We start from the raw sequence: 16348 nt of genomic DNA on the forward strand, positions 1-16348 counted from the left end.
CTAGAATAGACATTTGAAAGGCAATTTAAAATAAATAAAGAATAGTGAACAACAGGCTGAATAAGTGTACGTTATATGAGGCATAAATAACCAACTGGTATGTTAACGTAACATATTATGGATAGAACATGCTATACGTTTACCAATCTGTCACTCCTAATCGCTAAATCCGATGAAATCTTCTCCCTCTGTGTCGCTTCTAAACAACTCTGCCAACTCCAAAAGGTAGACAATTAGGGATGTCTCGATCCGATATTTGGATCGGATCGGCTGCCGATATTTGCCAAAAATTGCGTATCGGCAAGGCATGGGAAAATGCCGATCCAGATCCAGTTTAAAAAAAAAATCTGGTCCGTGTTTTCCAACGCACCGATTTAAACAATACATTCCACTTTTCTGCTGCTCCGTAATTTCTGTTCCGCATTTTCCAGCACACCTTCAACACATCCACAGGTCTGTGAATTCTCACGCAGTTGCTTTTAGCTGCTGGCATTACACGACAGGCTCTTCTCACTCTTTTCTGTGTCTCCCTCTCACAGACAGCAAGCGCACCTTCTTACACACGTCACATACTGTCACGTCATACGTCACATACGTATACCTCCTCCCCGAGCAAAGAGGTAGCAGCATGGCTAACGTTAGCTGTGATGCTAGCGCAGGCAGCCGTGCGAGCAACGCTCCCTCTAAGGTGCTCGCCTGTGCAATTGCGCACTGTTTAAGCGTCCTCTGCGCATAGCAAATCTATGCCACGCACAAAATCAAATAAAAAAATAAGCGCATAACAATTTTCGACACACGGACACGGCAGAGAAAACAGTTTTCGTCATCATTGTTCAAATATTGTGACGTCTGTCGAGACGCTTATCTCCATTCGGTGCCACACGTCCACACCATCAAAATGCCGAGGCAAAAATTTCCACATCAACGCCGTATGAAAAAAATTTTGATTTTTTTTTTTTTGTTGTGATTTCCTTCTCTGCATGAAAGTTTAAAAGTAGCATATAAGGTACTGTATTAATGCAGTATGAAGAAGAATGTTTTAATGTAGACATGCAAGCCTTGAAAGAAAATTTTGAAAATCAAGACTACATTTCCTGCAAATGGGTGCATTTCTACCCTATATTTTAACTTTAGATTTATTCTCATATCAAACTCTTTTGGCTGTCTTTTTGACACTTACATCGGGCGCCCCCCTCCACACCCTGGATTATAAATAATGTAAATAATTCAATGTGATTATCTTGTGTGATGACTGTATTATGATTATAGTATATATCTGATAGTATATATCTGTATCATGAATCAATTTAAACAAGTTGAAAAACTTATTGGGGTGTTACCATTTAGTGGTCAATTATACGGAATATGTACTTCACTGTGCAACCTACTAATAAAAGTCTCAATCAATCAATCAAAACACATAGAATCATCATACTGCTGTGATTATATGCATCAAGTGTTCATTCAAGGCTAAGGCAAAATATCAAGATATATATTGTGTATCGCAATATGGCCTTAAAATATCGCAATATTAAAAAAAGGCCATATCGCCCAGCCCTAGTTCAATGATGCCATTTCTGTTTGTCATGTATAATTTTGTCTATTTTGTGTTTATCCTTGAATAAACAGGTCAGTTTCTTGTTACCAACCATTGTGTATTATTCAAACTCCCCTAATTCAGCTGGCTAGTTGTTATCAAGAGTACTAAAACCCTTTTCAACATGATTCTGACAACTAAGTAGGCTAAATAACTTTAAACTTTAATACATGCTCGGATAGGCCAGTATCGGTCAGTATCGGTATCGGATCGGAAGTGCAAAAACAATATCGGTATCGGATCGGAAGTGCAAAAACCTGGATCGGGACATCCCTATAGACAATGCGCCGCTTCCTCTTCTATCGGTACGTCGCTTACGTCAGAGTCATCGTCAGTTGCGGTTCCAATTATTCCAGCCTTTCTGAATCCGGACAGGATGGTTTCGCTTGTCACTGAAGCCCATGCTTTGTCGATCCAGCCAATGACATGGCATGGCGCATTCTCCCGGTTGCTGTGAAGCTGTGCTCTCCATCCATGATATTTTACGGTAATGTGTTAATAATTTCACACATAAGTCGCTCCAGAGTATAAGTCGCAAACTATGCAAAAAACTGCAATTTATAATCCGAAAAATAAGGTAAATTTCCTCCAATAAACACACAAGGTTTGTCTTTTCTTGTATTTTAAAGACCTAATTCACAAAATATAAATATAGTAGGCTACAGGCTACTAGGAGCTCGCAGCTACACAACAGCTAAGCACACAATGGCGCACAAGCTAGACACCCATAATACGGGTCCTTAGCTGAACAATATTGTAGACTAAAATACATTTGTCAAGATAAACAACCATCAAATAGTTATAGTTGCATATTACTTATTGACACAAAGTCTCCAAGGTAGAAGCATAGTCGAAAATATACGGCAACAAACGTGTTTGCATCATTCAACTTGCTGCATAATGGGCCTAACTTAATGTATTATTGTGGTCACTGGATATTACAAAAAATAATTACCACTACACTTCAACTTAAAGACAGCATAGGTCAATTCCAGATGGTTAAAAATAAATAAGTTAGTGTTTTTCATAGATCTCTGAATAATTCCACTAAATCAAACTTTTTTGATTGACTTTTTCCACTACAAAATACATTTATTCATGTTTTGTGCTGATATCGGAAGTGAAAATGTTGCATCGGCATAGGGCTGGGCGATATGGCCTTTTATTAATATCTCAATATTTTTGGGCCATGTCACGATACAAATATATATCTCCATATTTTGCCTTAGCCTTGAATGAACACTTGATGCATATAATCACAGCAGTATGATGATTCTATGTGTCTACATTAAAACATTCTTCTTCATACTGCATTAATATATGCTACTTTTAAACTTTCATGCAGAGAGGGAAATCACAACTAAAAGTGTATTTATTAAACGGTTATTAAGCAGTGGCACAAACATTCACGTCATTTCCAAAACAGAAAGTGCAAGATTGTCAGAGACATTTTTAAACAAGCTATTAGTGCACTTTTGTGCATGATGTCACTAAGATGACTTATCAAAACAACACTAAATTAAAGTGCACTTTCTGTACAGAACGCCACTACAATAGTTTAAAACAAATAAAGTGCACTTTTGTGCATGATGTCACACAAGATATTTCAATAACTGTCAAATAAAAATGAGCTGCATAATAGGAAATTAAATAGTATATGTCCTTCGTTCTGTGGTAGGTTCCTGCTTTGGCATTTTGTGGGTGTGGCACTGAACGGAGATGTTGACATGCGGAGTAAGCACTCTTCATTCTCTAACGGGTGACTTTTCAAATGATGCTACAAATTAGCAGAGGTGGGTAGTAACGCGCTACATTTACTCCATTACATCTACTTGAGTAACTTTTGGGATAAATTGTACTTCTAAGAGTAGTTTTAATGCAACATACTTTTACTTGAGTATATTTATAGAGAAGAAACGCTACTTTTACTCCGCTACTTTTACTCCGCTACTTTTATCTACATTCAGCTCGCTACTCGCTACTCATTTTTATCGATCTGTTAATGCACGCTTTGTTTGTTTTGGTCTGTCAGACAGACCTTCAAAGTGCCTGCGTTACTGGTGACGTTTCACTCCGTTCCACCAATAAAATGCAGTCACTAGTGACGTTTGACTCCGTTCCACCAATCAGATGCAGTCTGGACCAATCAAACAGAGCCAGGCGGTCACATGACCTGACTTAAACAAGTTGAAAAACTTATTGGGGTGTTACCATTTAGTGGTCAATTGTACGGAATATGTACTGTACTGTGCAATCTACTAATACAAGTTTCAATCAATCAATCAAAAGTGTGAAGGAAAAAAAGACACTTTTTTATTTCAAACGTACATCCCGTCACAAGCCTAAAGACTGACTGCACAGTTCCTGTCTTCACAATAAAAGTGCCGCTCCATCGCGCTTGCGCTTTCAAAATAAGAGTCTCCGAAAGCCAGCGCAAACAAGCTACCAAGCTACGGAGTTTGCCGCCAATGTATTTCTTGTAAAGTGTGTGAAAACGAATATGGAAGCTGGACAAATAAGATACCAAAAACCAACCACTTTCATGTGGTATTAGACAGAAAGGAGGAACTTTTTTTCTCCTGCATTTGAAAACGTGGACGTTAAGCACTGCTGTCTGATTACAATCAATGCAAGTCATCAGAATCAGGTAATACACCAACTTATATTCTTGTCAACATGAAAGAAAGGAATCTATATGTGTTAAACATGCATGTATATTCATTAAAACACCTTTAACATGTAAACAAAAACGGCAAAATAAATAAATATAAATGATATACTGTATATATCAATGTATGTGTATATATGTGTGTGTATATATATATATATATATATATATATATATATCAATGTATGTGTATATATATATATATATATATATATATATATATATATATATATATATATATATATATATATATATATATATGATATGTGTGTGTATGTTACTCATCAGTTACTCAGTACTTGAGTAGTTTTTTCACAACATACTTTTTACTTTTACTCAAGTAAATATTTGGGTGACTACTCATTACTTTTACTTGAGTAATAAATCTCTAAAGTAACAGTACTCTTACTTGAGTACAATTTCTGGCTACTCTACCCACCTCTGCAAATTAGCAGTGCTGCTACTTTTTGTAGCAACGCTTTTGCCGCATAATTGTTCGACATATTCCCGCTTGAAGCCAAACCACCGCCAGACGATGGACCCCCTGCTGTTTTTCTTGAGAATTAATTCTTCCTCCATTTGTTACCAGATTCGCACCTTCTTTCTCTCGTATTATCACTCGCACCGCTCTGTTAGCATCACAGCTAATGTTACCCATATAGCTACCTCTCTGCTCGGGGAGGGCGTATGACGTTGCAAGCGTGACGTATGTAAGAAGGTGCGCTTGTTTTTTATGTCTCTGTGAGAAGGAGAGATAACAAAGAGGGAGAAACGCCTGTAATGTAATGCCCGCAGTTAAAAGCAACTGTGTGAGAACATATACTTGAATATCACGATATAGTCATTTTTTATATCGCACAGACAAACCCGCGATGTATCGAGTATATCGATATATCGCCAAGCCCTACATCGGCACAACCAAAGTTAGTTCATTGCCTGATGACCTTTTACCTGTACAGTAGACTCGTTTAGCTACGGTGGCCATGATGATGCTGGTTAAACCAGTTCCAGCTCCGAGGTCTACAGCTGTCGCCGCTTTGAACATGAGTGGGTTAGAGAGGAGGAAGTCAGCCATAAGGAAAGCCCCTCTCCAAACCTGACAGGACAGAGACAAAAGTGATACTTTAGTTCAAATGGAAGAGAAGTTGTCATGACTTCAATCATGTGCTCAGTGTGGAAACGAAGTACAATTTTCCTAGCTTAATTTTAACTTTTCTAAACGTTTGAATGCAAACGTCCGACTGTTCAGTGTTTCAATACTTTTCTCACAAAAAAAACCAGTTGAAATTAGAGATGTGGCCGATATTATCGGCTGATAAATGCGTTAAAATGTAATATCGGAAATTATCGGTATCGTTTTTTTTTTTTATTATCGGTATCGTTTTTGTTGTTGTTGTTTTTTGTTTTTTTTTTAATCAAATCAACATAAAAAACACAAATCAAATCAAATCAAATCAACTTTATTTATAAAGCACATTTAAAATTTACCACAGGGGTAGCCAAAGTGCTGTACAATGGGCAGGTTAAAAGATAATACGAGTACCAAGCAAACACAACACAAACAAAACACGATAAAAAATAAATAAATAAAATAGAATAAATAAAAACATAAAAACAGGTTCACAGCATGTGTATTATGGGGCGCCATTGCAGGATGGATATCACTCAGTGTTAAAAGCCATGGAATAAAAGTATGTTTTTAAGAGAGATTTAAAAACAGGAAGAGAGGAGGCTTGTCTAATACTCAGAGGTAGGTCGTTCCAGAGCTTGGGAGCAGCAGCGGCGAAAGCTCTGTCACCTCTAAGCTTCAGCCTTGTGTCAGGGACCATCAACAGCAGCTGATCGGCTGATTTTAAGGATCGGGTGGGGCAGTAAGGCTGAAGGAGGTCGGAGAGATAGGTTGGCGCGAGGTTGTTTAGACATTTAAAAACAAAGATACACTTACAATTAGTGCACCAACCCCAAAAACCTCCCAACCCCCATTTCCACTCATTCACACTCATTCACACAAAAGTGTTGTTTCTTTTTTGTTATTAATATTCTGGTTCCTACATTATATATCAATATATATCAATACAGTCTGCAAGGGATACAGTCCGTAAGCACACATAAGCTGGTCCACTAATAGTACTAACCTTTAAAAGTTAATTTTACTCATTTTCATTTATTACTAGTTTCTATGTAACCGTTTTTATATTGTTTTACTTTCTTTTTTATTCAATAACATGCCTCAAAACAGCAGCTTGGAATTTGGGACATGCTCTCCCTGAGATAGCATGAGGAGGTTGAGGTGAGGGTGAGGGGGGGGTAGGAGGTAGCGGGGGTTTCTGGGTATTTGTTCTGGTGTGTTTATGTTGTGTTACGGTGCGGATGTTCTCCCAAAATGTGTTTGTCATTCTTGTTTGGTGTGGGTTCACAGTGTGGCGCATATTTGTAACAGTGTTAAAGTTGTTTGTACGGCCACCCTCAGTGTGACCCGTATGGCTGTTGACCAAGTATGCATTTCATTCACTTGTGTGTGTGAAAAGCCGTAGATATTATGTGACTGGGCCGGCACACAAAGGAAGTACCTTTAAGGTTTATTGGCGCTCTGTACCTCTCCCTACGTCCGTTACGTTAAAAAGTCATACATCTTACATTTTGAAACCGATACCGATAATTTTGAAACCGATACCGATCATTTCCGATATTACATTTTAAAGCATTTATCGACATCCCTAATTATCAAATAAAAAATGCATGTGAGTTGGCATCAAAAATAATTCCATAAAGAGTAGTACATAGATATTAACATAAAATACTTTTAATTACAGTCAGTGCAACAGAAGAATCAGACAAAAGAGTTACTGACCTGTTTGCCAACATCCTCCAGGGGCGTTGCCATAGTATGCTCTGTAAAAAATACATTTACTATTTAAAATGTTGAAACTGTACACACACTAGTTTAGTTTATTTTCTCACATTTTGTCATAACAGAATGTACAAAACCACTTTTGAAGGAAGTCTTCAGGTGTTTAATCCACCCGAAAATGACCTTCTGTTGTACTTGCATATATCGAGTTTATTTATTTATTTATTATTTAGTTTGCGGCATACTTTGCTATTCGTGATTGATATCACTAAGTTACCGGTTCATCAGTTTGTTACCATACTGGCAAAAAGTAGTTGTTGGCCAAATTGCTTCCAAACATTCAGTTAGCAACCAATAATTGTGTTCACTAGTGTTATATTTCTTTTTAGGAGTGTCAACATTTACGCTAGCTGGTCATAGAACCAACTCTCTAGCATGACAGAAGACAAAATAATCAACATGTATACTTTAAAGTAGTTGGCACACTGGTCTTGAAACATTAAGGCCCGGTCTCCCATACAGGGAAAAGGTCTTAGTTCTAAACTAAACCTCACTATAACCAGGATTTACTGAAATGGCTTTCTCAGGCATGGATTGAAATAGTCTGACTTGTCCTAGTTCTAAATTTAAAAAAATAATTTTTTGAAGGGAGACTAGAGGTAATTCAAGTCTATTTTAAGACTTAAGTTAAAACCTGTCCAGATGCAAGTTTAGGAATAAATTCTGAATGCATCACAGTATTTGGCGAATAAGATGAAAAAAACTTATTTTTAGCGGTGCATATGACAACTGAAAGTACTTAAGCTTATTTTATGAATCTGTTAAGCACTTTGAATTGTCTTGTGTACAAACTGCTCTATAAATAAACTTGCCTTGAAGATGGATTCCTCTGACTACCTAAATAATGCTGAAAGACAACTATCAAAACCACCCAATTAAAGGGGAACATTATCACCAGACCTATGTAAGCGTCAATATATACCTTGATGTTGCAGAAAAAAGACCATATTTTTTTTAACCGATTTCCGAACTCTAAATGGGTGAATTTTGGCGAATGAAACGCCTTTCTATTATTCGCTCTTGGAGCACACCGGAAAGCAATCCGCCATTTTCTCTAACACATTACAAACACCGAGTCAAATCAGCTCTGTTATTTTCCGTTTTTTCGACTGTTTTCCGTACCTTGGAGACATCATGCCTCGTCGGTGTGTTGTCGGAGGGTGAAACAACACGAACAGGGACGGATTCAAGTTGCACCAGTGGCCCAAAGATGCGAAAGTGGCAAGAAATTGGACGTTTGTTCCGCACACTTTACCGACGAAAGCTATGCTACGACAGAGATGGCAAGAATGTGTGGATATCCTGCGACACTCAAAGCAGATGCATTTCTAACTGGACTGGACAGATCACCTTTCAGGAAAAGAGAGAGGATGAGGGTATGTCTACAGAATATATTAATTGATGAAAACTGGGCTGTCTGCACTCTCAAAGTGCATGTTGTTGCCAAATGTATTTCATATGCTGTAAACCTAGTTCATAGTTGTTAGTTTCCTTTAATGCCAAACAAACACATACCAATCGTTGGTTAGAAGGCGATCGCGGAATTCGTCCTCGCTTTCTCCCGTGTCGCTGGCTGTCGTGTCGTTTTCGTCGGTTTCGCTTGCATACGGTTCAAACCGATATGGCTCAATAGCTTCAGTTTCTTCTTCAATTTCGTTTTCGCTACCTGCCTCCACACTACAACCATCCGTTTCAATACATGGGTAATCTGTTGAATCGCTTAAGCCGCTGAAATCCGAGTCTGAATCCGAGCTAATGTCGCTATATCTTGCTGTTCTATCCGCCATGTTTGTTTGTATTGGCATCACTGTGTGACGTCACAGGAAAATGGAAGGGTGTATATAACGATGGTTAAAATCAGGCACTTTGAAGCATTTTTTTGGGATATTGTGTGATGGGTAAAATTTAGAAAAAAACTTCGAAAAATAAAATAAGCCACTGGGAACTGATTTTTAATGGTTTTAACCATTCTGAAATTGTGATAATGTTCCCCTTTAAATGTGAAACCATGAGTATGTATCATAGCACCAACATTCTACTTTAAAACGGATGTAGATTAGTAACGAATAAACAACAACAAGTAAAATAACAACATTATTAACAATACATTTACCGTATTTTTCGGAGTATAAGTCTCTCCGGAGTACAAGTCGCACCGGCCGAAAATGCATAATAAAGAAGGAAAACAACATATATAAGTCGCACTTTTCACAATTTATTTGATAAAAGCCAACACCAAGAATAGACATTTGAAAGGCAATTTAAAATAAATAAAGAATAGTGAACAACAGGCTGAATAAGTGTACGTTATATGAGGCATAAATAACCAACTGGTATGTTAACGTAACATATTATGGTAAGAGTCATTCAAATAACTATAACAAATACGAAGGTCCTGAGTAGTCTTGGGTTCAATCCCGGGCTCGGGATCTTTCTGTGTGGAGTTTGCATGTTCTCCCCGTGACTGCGTGGGTTCCCTCCGGGTACTCCGGCTTCCTCCCACCTCCAAAAACATGCACCTGGGGATAAGTTGATTGGCAACACTAAATTGGCCCTAGTGTGTGGATGTGAGTGTGAATGTTGTCTGTCTATCTGTGTTGGCCCTGCGATGAGGTGGCGACTTGTCCAGGGTGTACCCCGCCTTTCGCCCGATTGTAGCTGAGATAGGCTCCAGCGCCCCCCGCGACCCCAAAAGGGAATAAGCGGTAGAAAATGGATGGATGGATATAGAACATGCTATACGTTTACTAAACAATCTGTCACTCCTAATCGCTAAATCCCATGAAATCTTATACGTCTAGTCTCTTACGTGAATGAGATAAATAATATTATTTGATATTTTACGCTAATGTGTTAATAATTTCACACCTAAGTCGCTCCTGAGTATAAGTCGCACCCCCGGCCAAACTATGAAAAAAACTGTGACTTATAGTCCGAAAAATACGGTAAATACCAATAGTCATCCATCTATTATGTACCGCTTGTCCCTCTACAATTACCATATAAAAAACAATTCAGTTTTTCTGTTTGTTTTTTAATCAATTTTTTACATTTTACACATATTTTACCACTAAAGAATGTGTGCTTTTTTTGAGTCAAAAATAAATAAATAAAATGTTTGTTAATGAAATGCAAAAATCCTCACATTTATTGGTGCTAGGGATGTCCCGATTCAGGTTTTTTCACTTCCGATCCGATACCGATATTGTTTTTGCACTTCCGATCCGATACCGATACTGACCGATACCGATACTGACCGATACTGGCCTATCTGAGCATGCATTAAAGTTTAAAGTTATTTAGCCTACTTAGTTGTCAGAATCATGTTGAAAAGGGTTTTAGTACTCTTGATAACAACTAGCCAGCTGAATTAGGGGAGTTTGAATAATACACAATGGTTGGTAACAAGAAACTGACCTGTTTATTCAAGGATAAACACAAAATAGACAAAATTATACATGACAAACAGAAATGGCATCATTGAACTAGGGCTGGGTGATATGGCCTTTTTTTAATATTGCGATATTTTAAGGCCAAATTGCGATACACGATATATATCTCGATATTTTGCCTTAACCTTGAATGAACACTTGATGCATATAATCACATCAGTATGATGATTCTATGTGTTTTGATTGATTGATTGAGACTTTTATTAGTAGGTTGCACAGTACAGTACATATTCCGTACAATTGACCACTAAATGGTAACACCCCAATACGTTTTTCAACTTGTTTAAGTCGGGGTCCACTGATTCAAGATACAGATATATACTATCATCATAATACAGTCATCACACAAGATAATCACATTGAATTATTTACATTATTTATAATCCAGGGTGTGGAGGGGGGCGCCGGATGTAAGTGTCAAAAAGACAGCCAAAAGAGTTTGATATGAGAATAAATCTAAAGTTAAAATATAGGGTAGAAATGCACCCATTTGCAGGAAATGTAATCTTGATTTTCAAAATTGTCTTTCAAGGCTTGCATGTCTACATTAAAACATTCTTCTTCATACTGCATTAATATATGCTACTTTTAAACTTTCATGCAGAGAAGGAAATCACAACTAAAAAAATCACTAATTTTTTCATACGGTGTTTATGTGGAAATTTTTGCCTCGGCATTTTGATGGTGTGGACGTGTGGCACCGAATGGAGATAAGCGTCTCGACAGACGTCACAATATTTGAACAATGATGACGAAAACTGTTGTCTCTGTCGTGTCCGTGTGTCGAAAATTGTTATGCGCTTATTTTTTTATTTGATTTTGTGCGTGGCATATAATTGCTATGCGCACAGGTGCGCACCTTAGAGAGAACGTTGGTCACACGGCTGCGCTAGCATCACAGCTAACGTTAGCCATGCTGCTACCTCTCTGCTCGGGGAGGACGTATACGTATGTGACGTATGACGTGACAGTATGTGACGTGTGTAAGAAGGTGCGCTTGCTGTCTGTGAGAGGGAGACACAGAAAAGAGTGAGAAGAGCCTGTCGTGTAATGCCAGCAGCTAAAAGCAACTGCGTGAGAATCCACAGACCTGTGGATGTGTTGAAGGTGTGCTGGAAAATGCGGAACGGAAATTAGGGAGCAGCAGAAAAGTGGAATGTATTATTTAAATCGGTGCGTTGGAAAACACGGACCGGAGTTTTTTTTAAAACTGGATCTGGATCGGCATTTTCCCATGCCTTGCCGATACGCATTTTTTGGCAAATATCGGCGGCCGATCCGATCCAAATATCGGATCGGGACATCCCTAATTGGTGCAATACATCTTTGGACAATTTTGACCAATATTTTAGATCAAAGTATAATACACCCGTAAATGTATCAGTAAGTCCTTTAAGTACATTATGCTTGCTTAAAGTACTTTTTTGAAAGCTTTATTTTGTCCGCGCAGTCAGACTGGATGTGGCGCACCGTGCTATTATTGTAAAAGGAGGAAGTGTGCTGTGCTTTTGATGTCAGCTTGACAAGTAATTAGGCGAATTGAGGCTCTAAAAAAAAGAGAGTGCGCCTCTCAAGTTGCGACTGCTGTGTGTATATTGTTGTCAAATAAAAAGCCATGGTGACATCCCAAACTTTTAGTAGACATGCTATTTTTTTCATTCATTCGCTCATCATCTGTTTTACCGTTACAAACTCATGAGTTTGCATGTACGTTGCGTGGCCCATCAATAGGTTTTTGTTTTTTTTTAGATTTTTATAGTTTCATGATCATGAAAAGCCACAATTGAAATCAAAATCAGATTTTTTGGGATGTATTTTAAAAGGGATTTAGAGGCAGAATGGATTGATTCCATTAGCTGCATTGGTAGCCACCTAAAACGAGCCAATTATTACAAGTTAGAATGCAAAAAACAAAACAAAAAACTTGTGTCTTCTTGTCTCTCATAAGGATTGGGAACGATAGGCAAAATTCCCCCCAAAAGTGCAGTTTCCTTTTAAACTAGATTAATTTAGTCCTGGTTTTATTTATGCTCTGAAGGTGAAATTACCTTCACTCATAAGTATTTTTGCCATCACAAAATGAAACACAAATAATTAAATAGATACTCAATTTATTCAATCTGAAGAAATCCACATCCAGCCTCATTGTAAATAATCTCATTTAAAAGGATAGAACATTTTGAGAGTCTTATGCTTAATTGTGCAAACCATCACAAGACAAGTGGACCAAGAGAACACCTAAAGTTGAACTAAGCCTATTGTCAGAAAAATTGTTTGTAAATTATCAAAAAACTTTCCGTTCTCTTGAGTTCTCCCAATGAACAGACAAGAGGCTGTCTTTGTTGCACCAAGCAAAGGCTTGGAAAATTCCATTGTGTACGATGGGAGGAGACGGGATGGGGGTTATCTATTGTGATCCAAGACTTGCCCAAGCTGAATCCAGGACCAGCCCAAGCCCGAGGCATCTTTTTCTTTTGTGTTAATGTGACCGAAAACAATGACTGTTTACATACTCCCCATTCATTTAGAAAGAGCTGTTGTTATGTAAACAGGGAAAATCCAAATAAAAAGAGGTGGCGTACAATATCTCGCCAGAGCGTGGGTGACACTGTAAGAGGTTACAGTTTGACACGTTTCTCCTCAATTGAGCAACATTGATTCTTTGCTTCTTGTCTTGTTTAATAGATGTCATCAGTGTTTGAACCTGACACCTCTAAGTGAACTCTTGTAGGTCAATGTCCATGTCATTGTTTCTATAATCTTGCCTTTCTATACAGTTTTAATGTAATGTATTGAAATTACAGTATCAGCGTCATTTTCTACCCACAATCTACCCTTAATCGCTGTATCTTATACACTTAAAGGGGAACATTATCACCAGACCTATGTAAGCGTCAATATATACCTTGATGTTGCAGAAAAAAGACCATATATTTTTTTAACCCATTTCCGAACTCTAAATGGGTGAATTTTGGCGAATTAAACGCCTTTCTAATATTCACTCTCTTGTGACGTCACATCGGGAAGCAATCTGCCATTTTCTCACTTTCGTCGGTGTGTTGTCGGAGGGTGTAACAACACGAACAGGGACGGATTCAAGTTGCACCAGTGGCCCAAAGATGCGAAAGTGGCAAGAAATTGGACGAAATTTGTTCAAAATACGAAGGTGTGGGGAAAGCCGACGAAATGGTCAGTCGTTTGTTCCGCACACTTTACCGACGAAAGCTATGCTACGACAGAGATGGCAAGAATGTGTGGATATCCTGCGACACTCAAAGCAGATGCATTTCCAACGATAAAGTCAAAGAAATCTGCCGCCAGACCCCCATTGAATCTGCCGGAGTGTGTGAGCAATTCAGGGACAAAGGACCTCGGTAGCACGGCAAGCAATGGCGGCAGTTTGTTCCCGCAGACGAGCGAGCTAAACCCCCTGGATGTCTTGGCTCACACCGTCCCTTATGCCACCGAAGATGATCAAGAGAAGAATATCGACCCTAGCTTCACTGGCCTGCTGACATCAACTCCAAAACTGGACAGATCAGCTTTCAGGAAAAGAGAGCGGATGAGGGTATGTCTACAGAATATATTAATTGATGAAAACTTTATTCATTACTCGCGGTTTTACGTAAATTATTATACATAAACTGTGTTTACCAATAATTTAGCTTAAAAACATTTATTTTTTTCAATCATTCGAGTACATTCGGGTAGTCTTGTGTAATGCAGTATTTTGTGTCTATTTAGGTATGGTTAACCTGAGTGCTGAAATCGTGGAAAAATATATGTTCTTAGCGCGCCTGAAATGGGCTGTCTGCACTCTCAAAGTGCATGTTGTTGCCAAATGTATTTCATATGCTGTAAACCTAGTTCATAGTTGTTAGTAATTATCTTATCAGACAGTGTTAAGCCGCTGAAATCCGAGTCTGAATCCGAGCTAATGTCGCTATACCTTGCTGTTTGTTTGTATTGGCATCACTGTGTGATGTCACAGGAAAATGGACGGGTGTATATAACGATGGTTAAAATCAGGCACTTTGAAGCTTTTTTCAGGGATATTGCGTGATGGGTAAAATTTGGAAAAAAACTTCGAAAAATAAAGTAAGCCACAGGGAACTGATTTTTAATGGTTTTAACCCTTCTGAAATTGTGATAATGTTCCCCTTTAAAACATTTCACTCTTTTTTTTTACTCTTACAAAGCTCTATATAAGTTTGATTCTTACCGATTCGTATAAAGTCATCACAGCCGTCATCAGCTTCATCGTCTGTATCAAATTCTTGTAGTAGAGTTGACACGTTTGACTGTTTTAGAATGACAGGACAGGTAACGTCTCGGTGGCACTCTTCCGTACTTTTCTTCCTCGGTCTGAGAAGATGCAAAAGAGTTTGTGATGCATTTCTGAAGTCCTTTGTATCATCATTGTGATTGACATGTTACTTAGCATAATTAAACATACGTCAGAAGAATTAATCTAATACATTCATAACTTGTGTACAATCATTTGGGAAATTACTTTATAGAAATGCGATGTCTCCTCAATCCAAACTTATTATAATACATAATGCACTGCCATTCAGTGGGGAAACTAAGTATTTGATCTAGTAAATTCACTCATATAAATTGAGATTAGGAGTACTTTATTAAGGGGGAACTGCACTTTTTTGGGGGAGATTATGCCGATCCTTCACAATCGTTATGGAAGACATGACGATGAATATATATTTATTTTATGCATTCTGAAAAGTAAATAAATACGATCAAAAGCCTGCTGACAATTGAGCTCTATTTTGCCCATAAAAAAACATCCAAACACCTTCATTCAGGTTTTATATTCATAATGTAAGTATATATGTAATGTAGTAACAAGCACATTTATAACAAAATGGAATATTTATGCATTTTGATCATTTTAATGTGACGCATTAATTTCAAAAACGCATCACGACGTTTGCTTTTTTTCCCCTGATATCACTGATTACTGCTCAGTGCAGACTTCATGAGAGACAACAAACATAATAAAACATCACTTACTGTATAAGGTCTGCTCGTTAGGATGCCGACTGCTAGGATGTGCATATATTCCCGTTTAGATGAAAAATAACTTTTCGTGTCTTTCTCACTATCTATGGGTCTATATCAGTGACGTGCAGTCACTAGAGAAAGAAAAAAAATGTAAAAAGAAAAAGAAAGTATTAAATTGTTATATGTATCCAGTGATTATACTATAAAGTTATTTTCCATTTAACTTCACCAGTTTTAGATTATTTTTATTCAAAATCGCTGAATTTTCACATTTGCCGTTCAAACACTGAGAAGAGACGGTGCGGTGAACAGCAGCCAGTTGAGGCACGTCACTCAGTGCCTCAACATGGATTCCGGACTCGGCTAACTGCTGGCCTGCTATGCAGTGAGACCGTATTGCTATATGAATTATATTATACATTTCCATAGTTTAGTTAGCTGAGGTATATAATGTACAGTGTATTTTGTCAACAACTGTATGTGTGTAACGTATTTCTTGTGCTGAGCGATCATAAAACGGCTGCAAAAGACGCACTGGCTCTCGGGAGCCTCCTGCCATCTAAAGCTGTCATTGACGATGAAATTCACCACCGCCTCAGCTGTGCCAGTGGGGCCTTCTCAAGGCTGAGGAAGCGAGTCTTCGAAAGAACCGTGACCTCCAAGCAAAGACCAAAATCCTGGTCTACAAAGCAGTCGTG

General features: G+C 38.1%; 1 protein-coding gene across 1 annotated transcript in view; it reads right to left on the reverse strand.

The window, feature by feature from the left end:
- Positions 1-16348, reverse strand: part of mettl22 (methyltransferase 22, Kin17 lysine) — a 49645-nt gene that overhangs the window by 15288 nt on the left and 18009 nt on the right. Inside the window, exons 4-6 of the mRNA XM_061973820.1 lie at positions 14851-14993; positions 7117-7157; positions 5217-5361 (exon numbers count right to left, since the gene is read on the reverse strand). Coding sequence (XP_061829804.1) covers positions 5217-5361; positions 7117-7157; positions 14851-14993 — 329 coding nt within the window. The remainder of the gene's footprint in view (positions 1-5216; positions 5362-7116; positions 7158-14850; positions 14994-16348) is intronic.

The sequence above is a fragment of the Nerophis lumbriciformis genome, linkage group LG22 (genome assembly GCF_033978685.3).
Source record: "Nerophis lumbriciformis linkage group LG22, RoL_Nlum_v2.1, whole genome shotgun sequence".
NCBI classification, from domain to species: Eukaryota; Metazoa; Chordata; class Actinopteri; order Syngnathiformes; family Syngnathidae; genus Nerophis; species Nerophis lumbriciformis.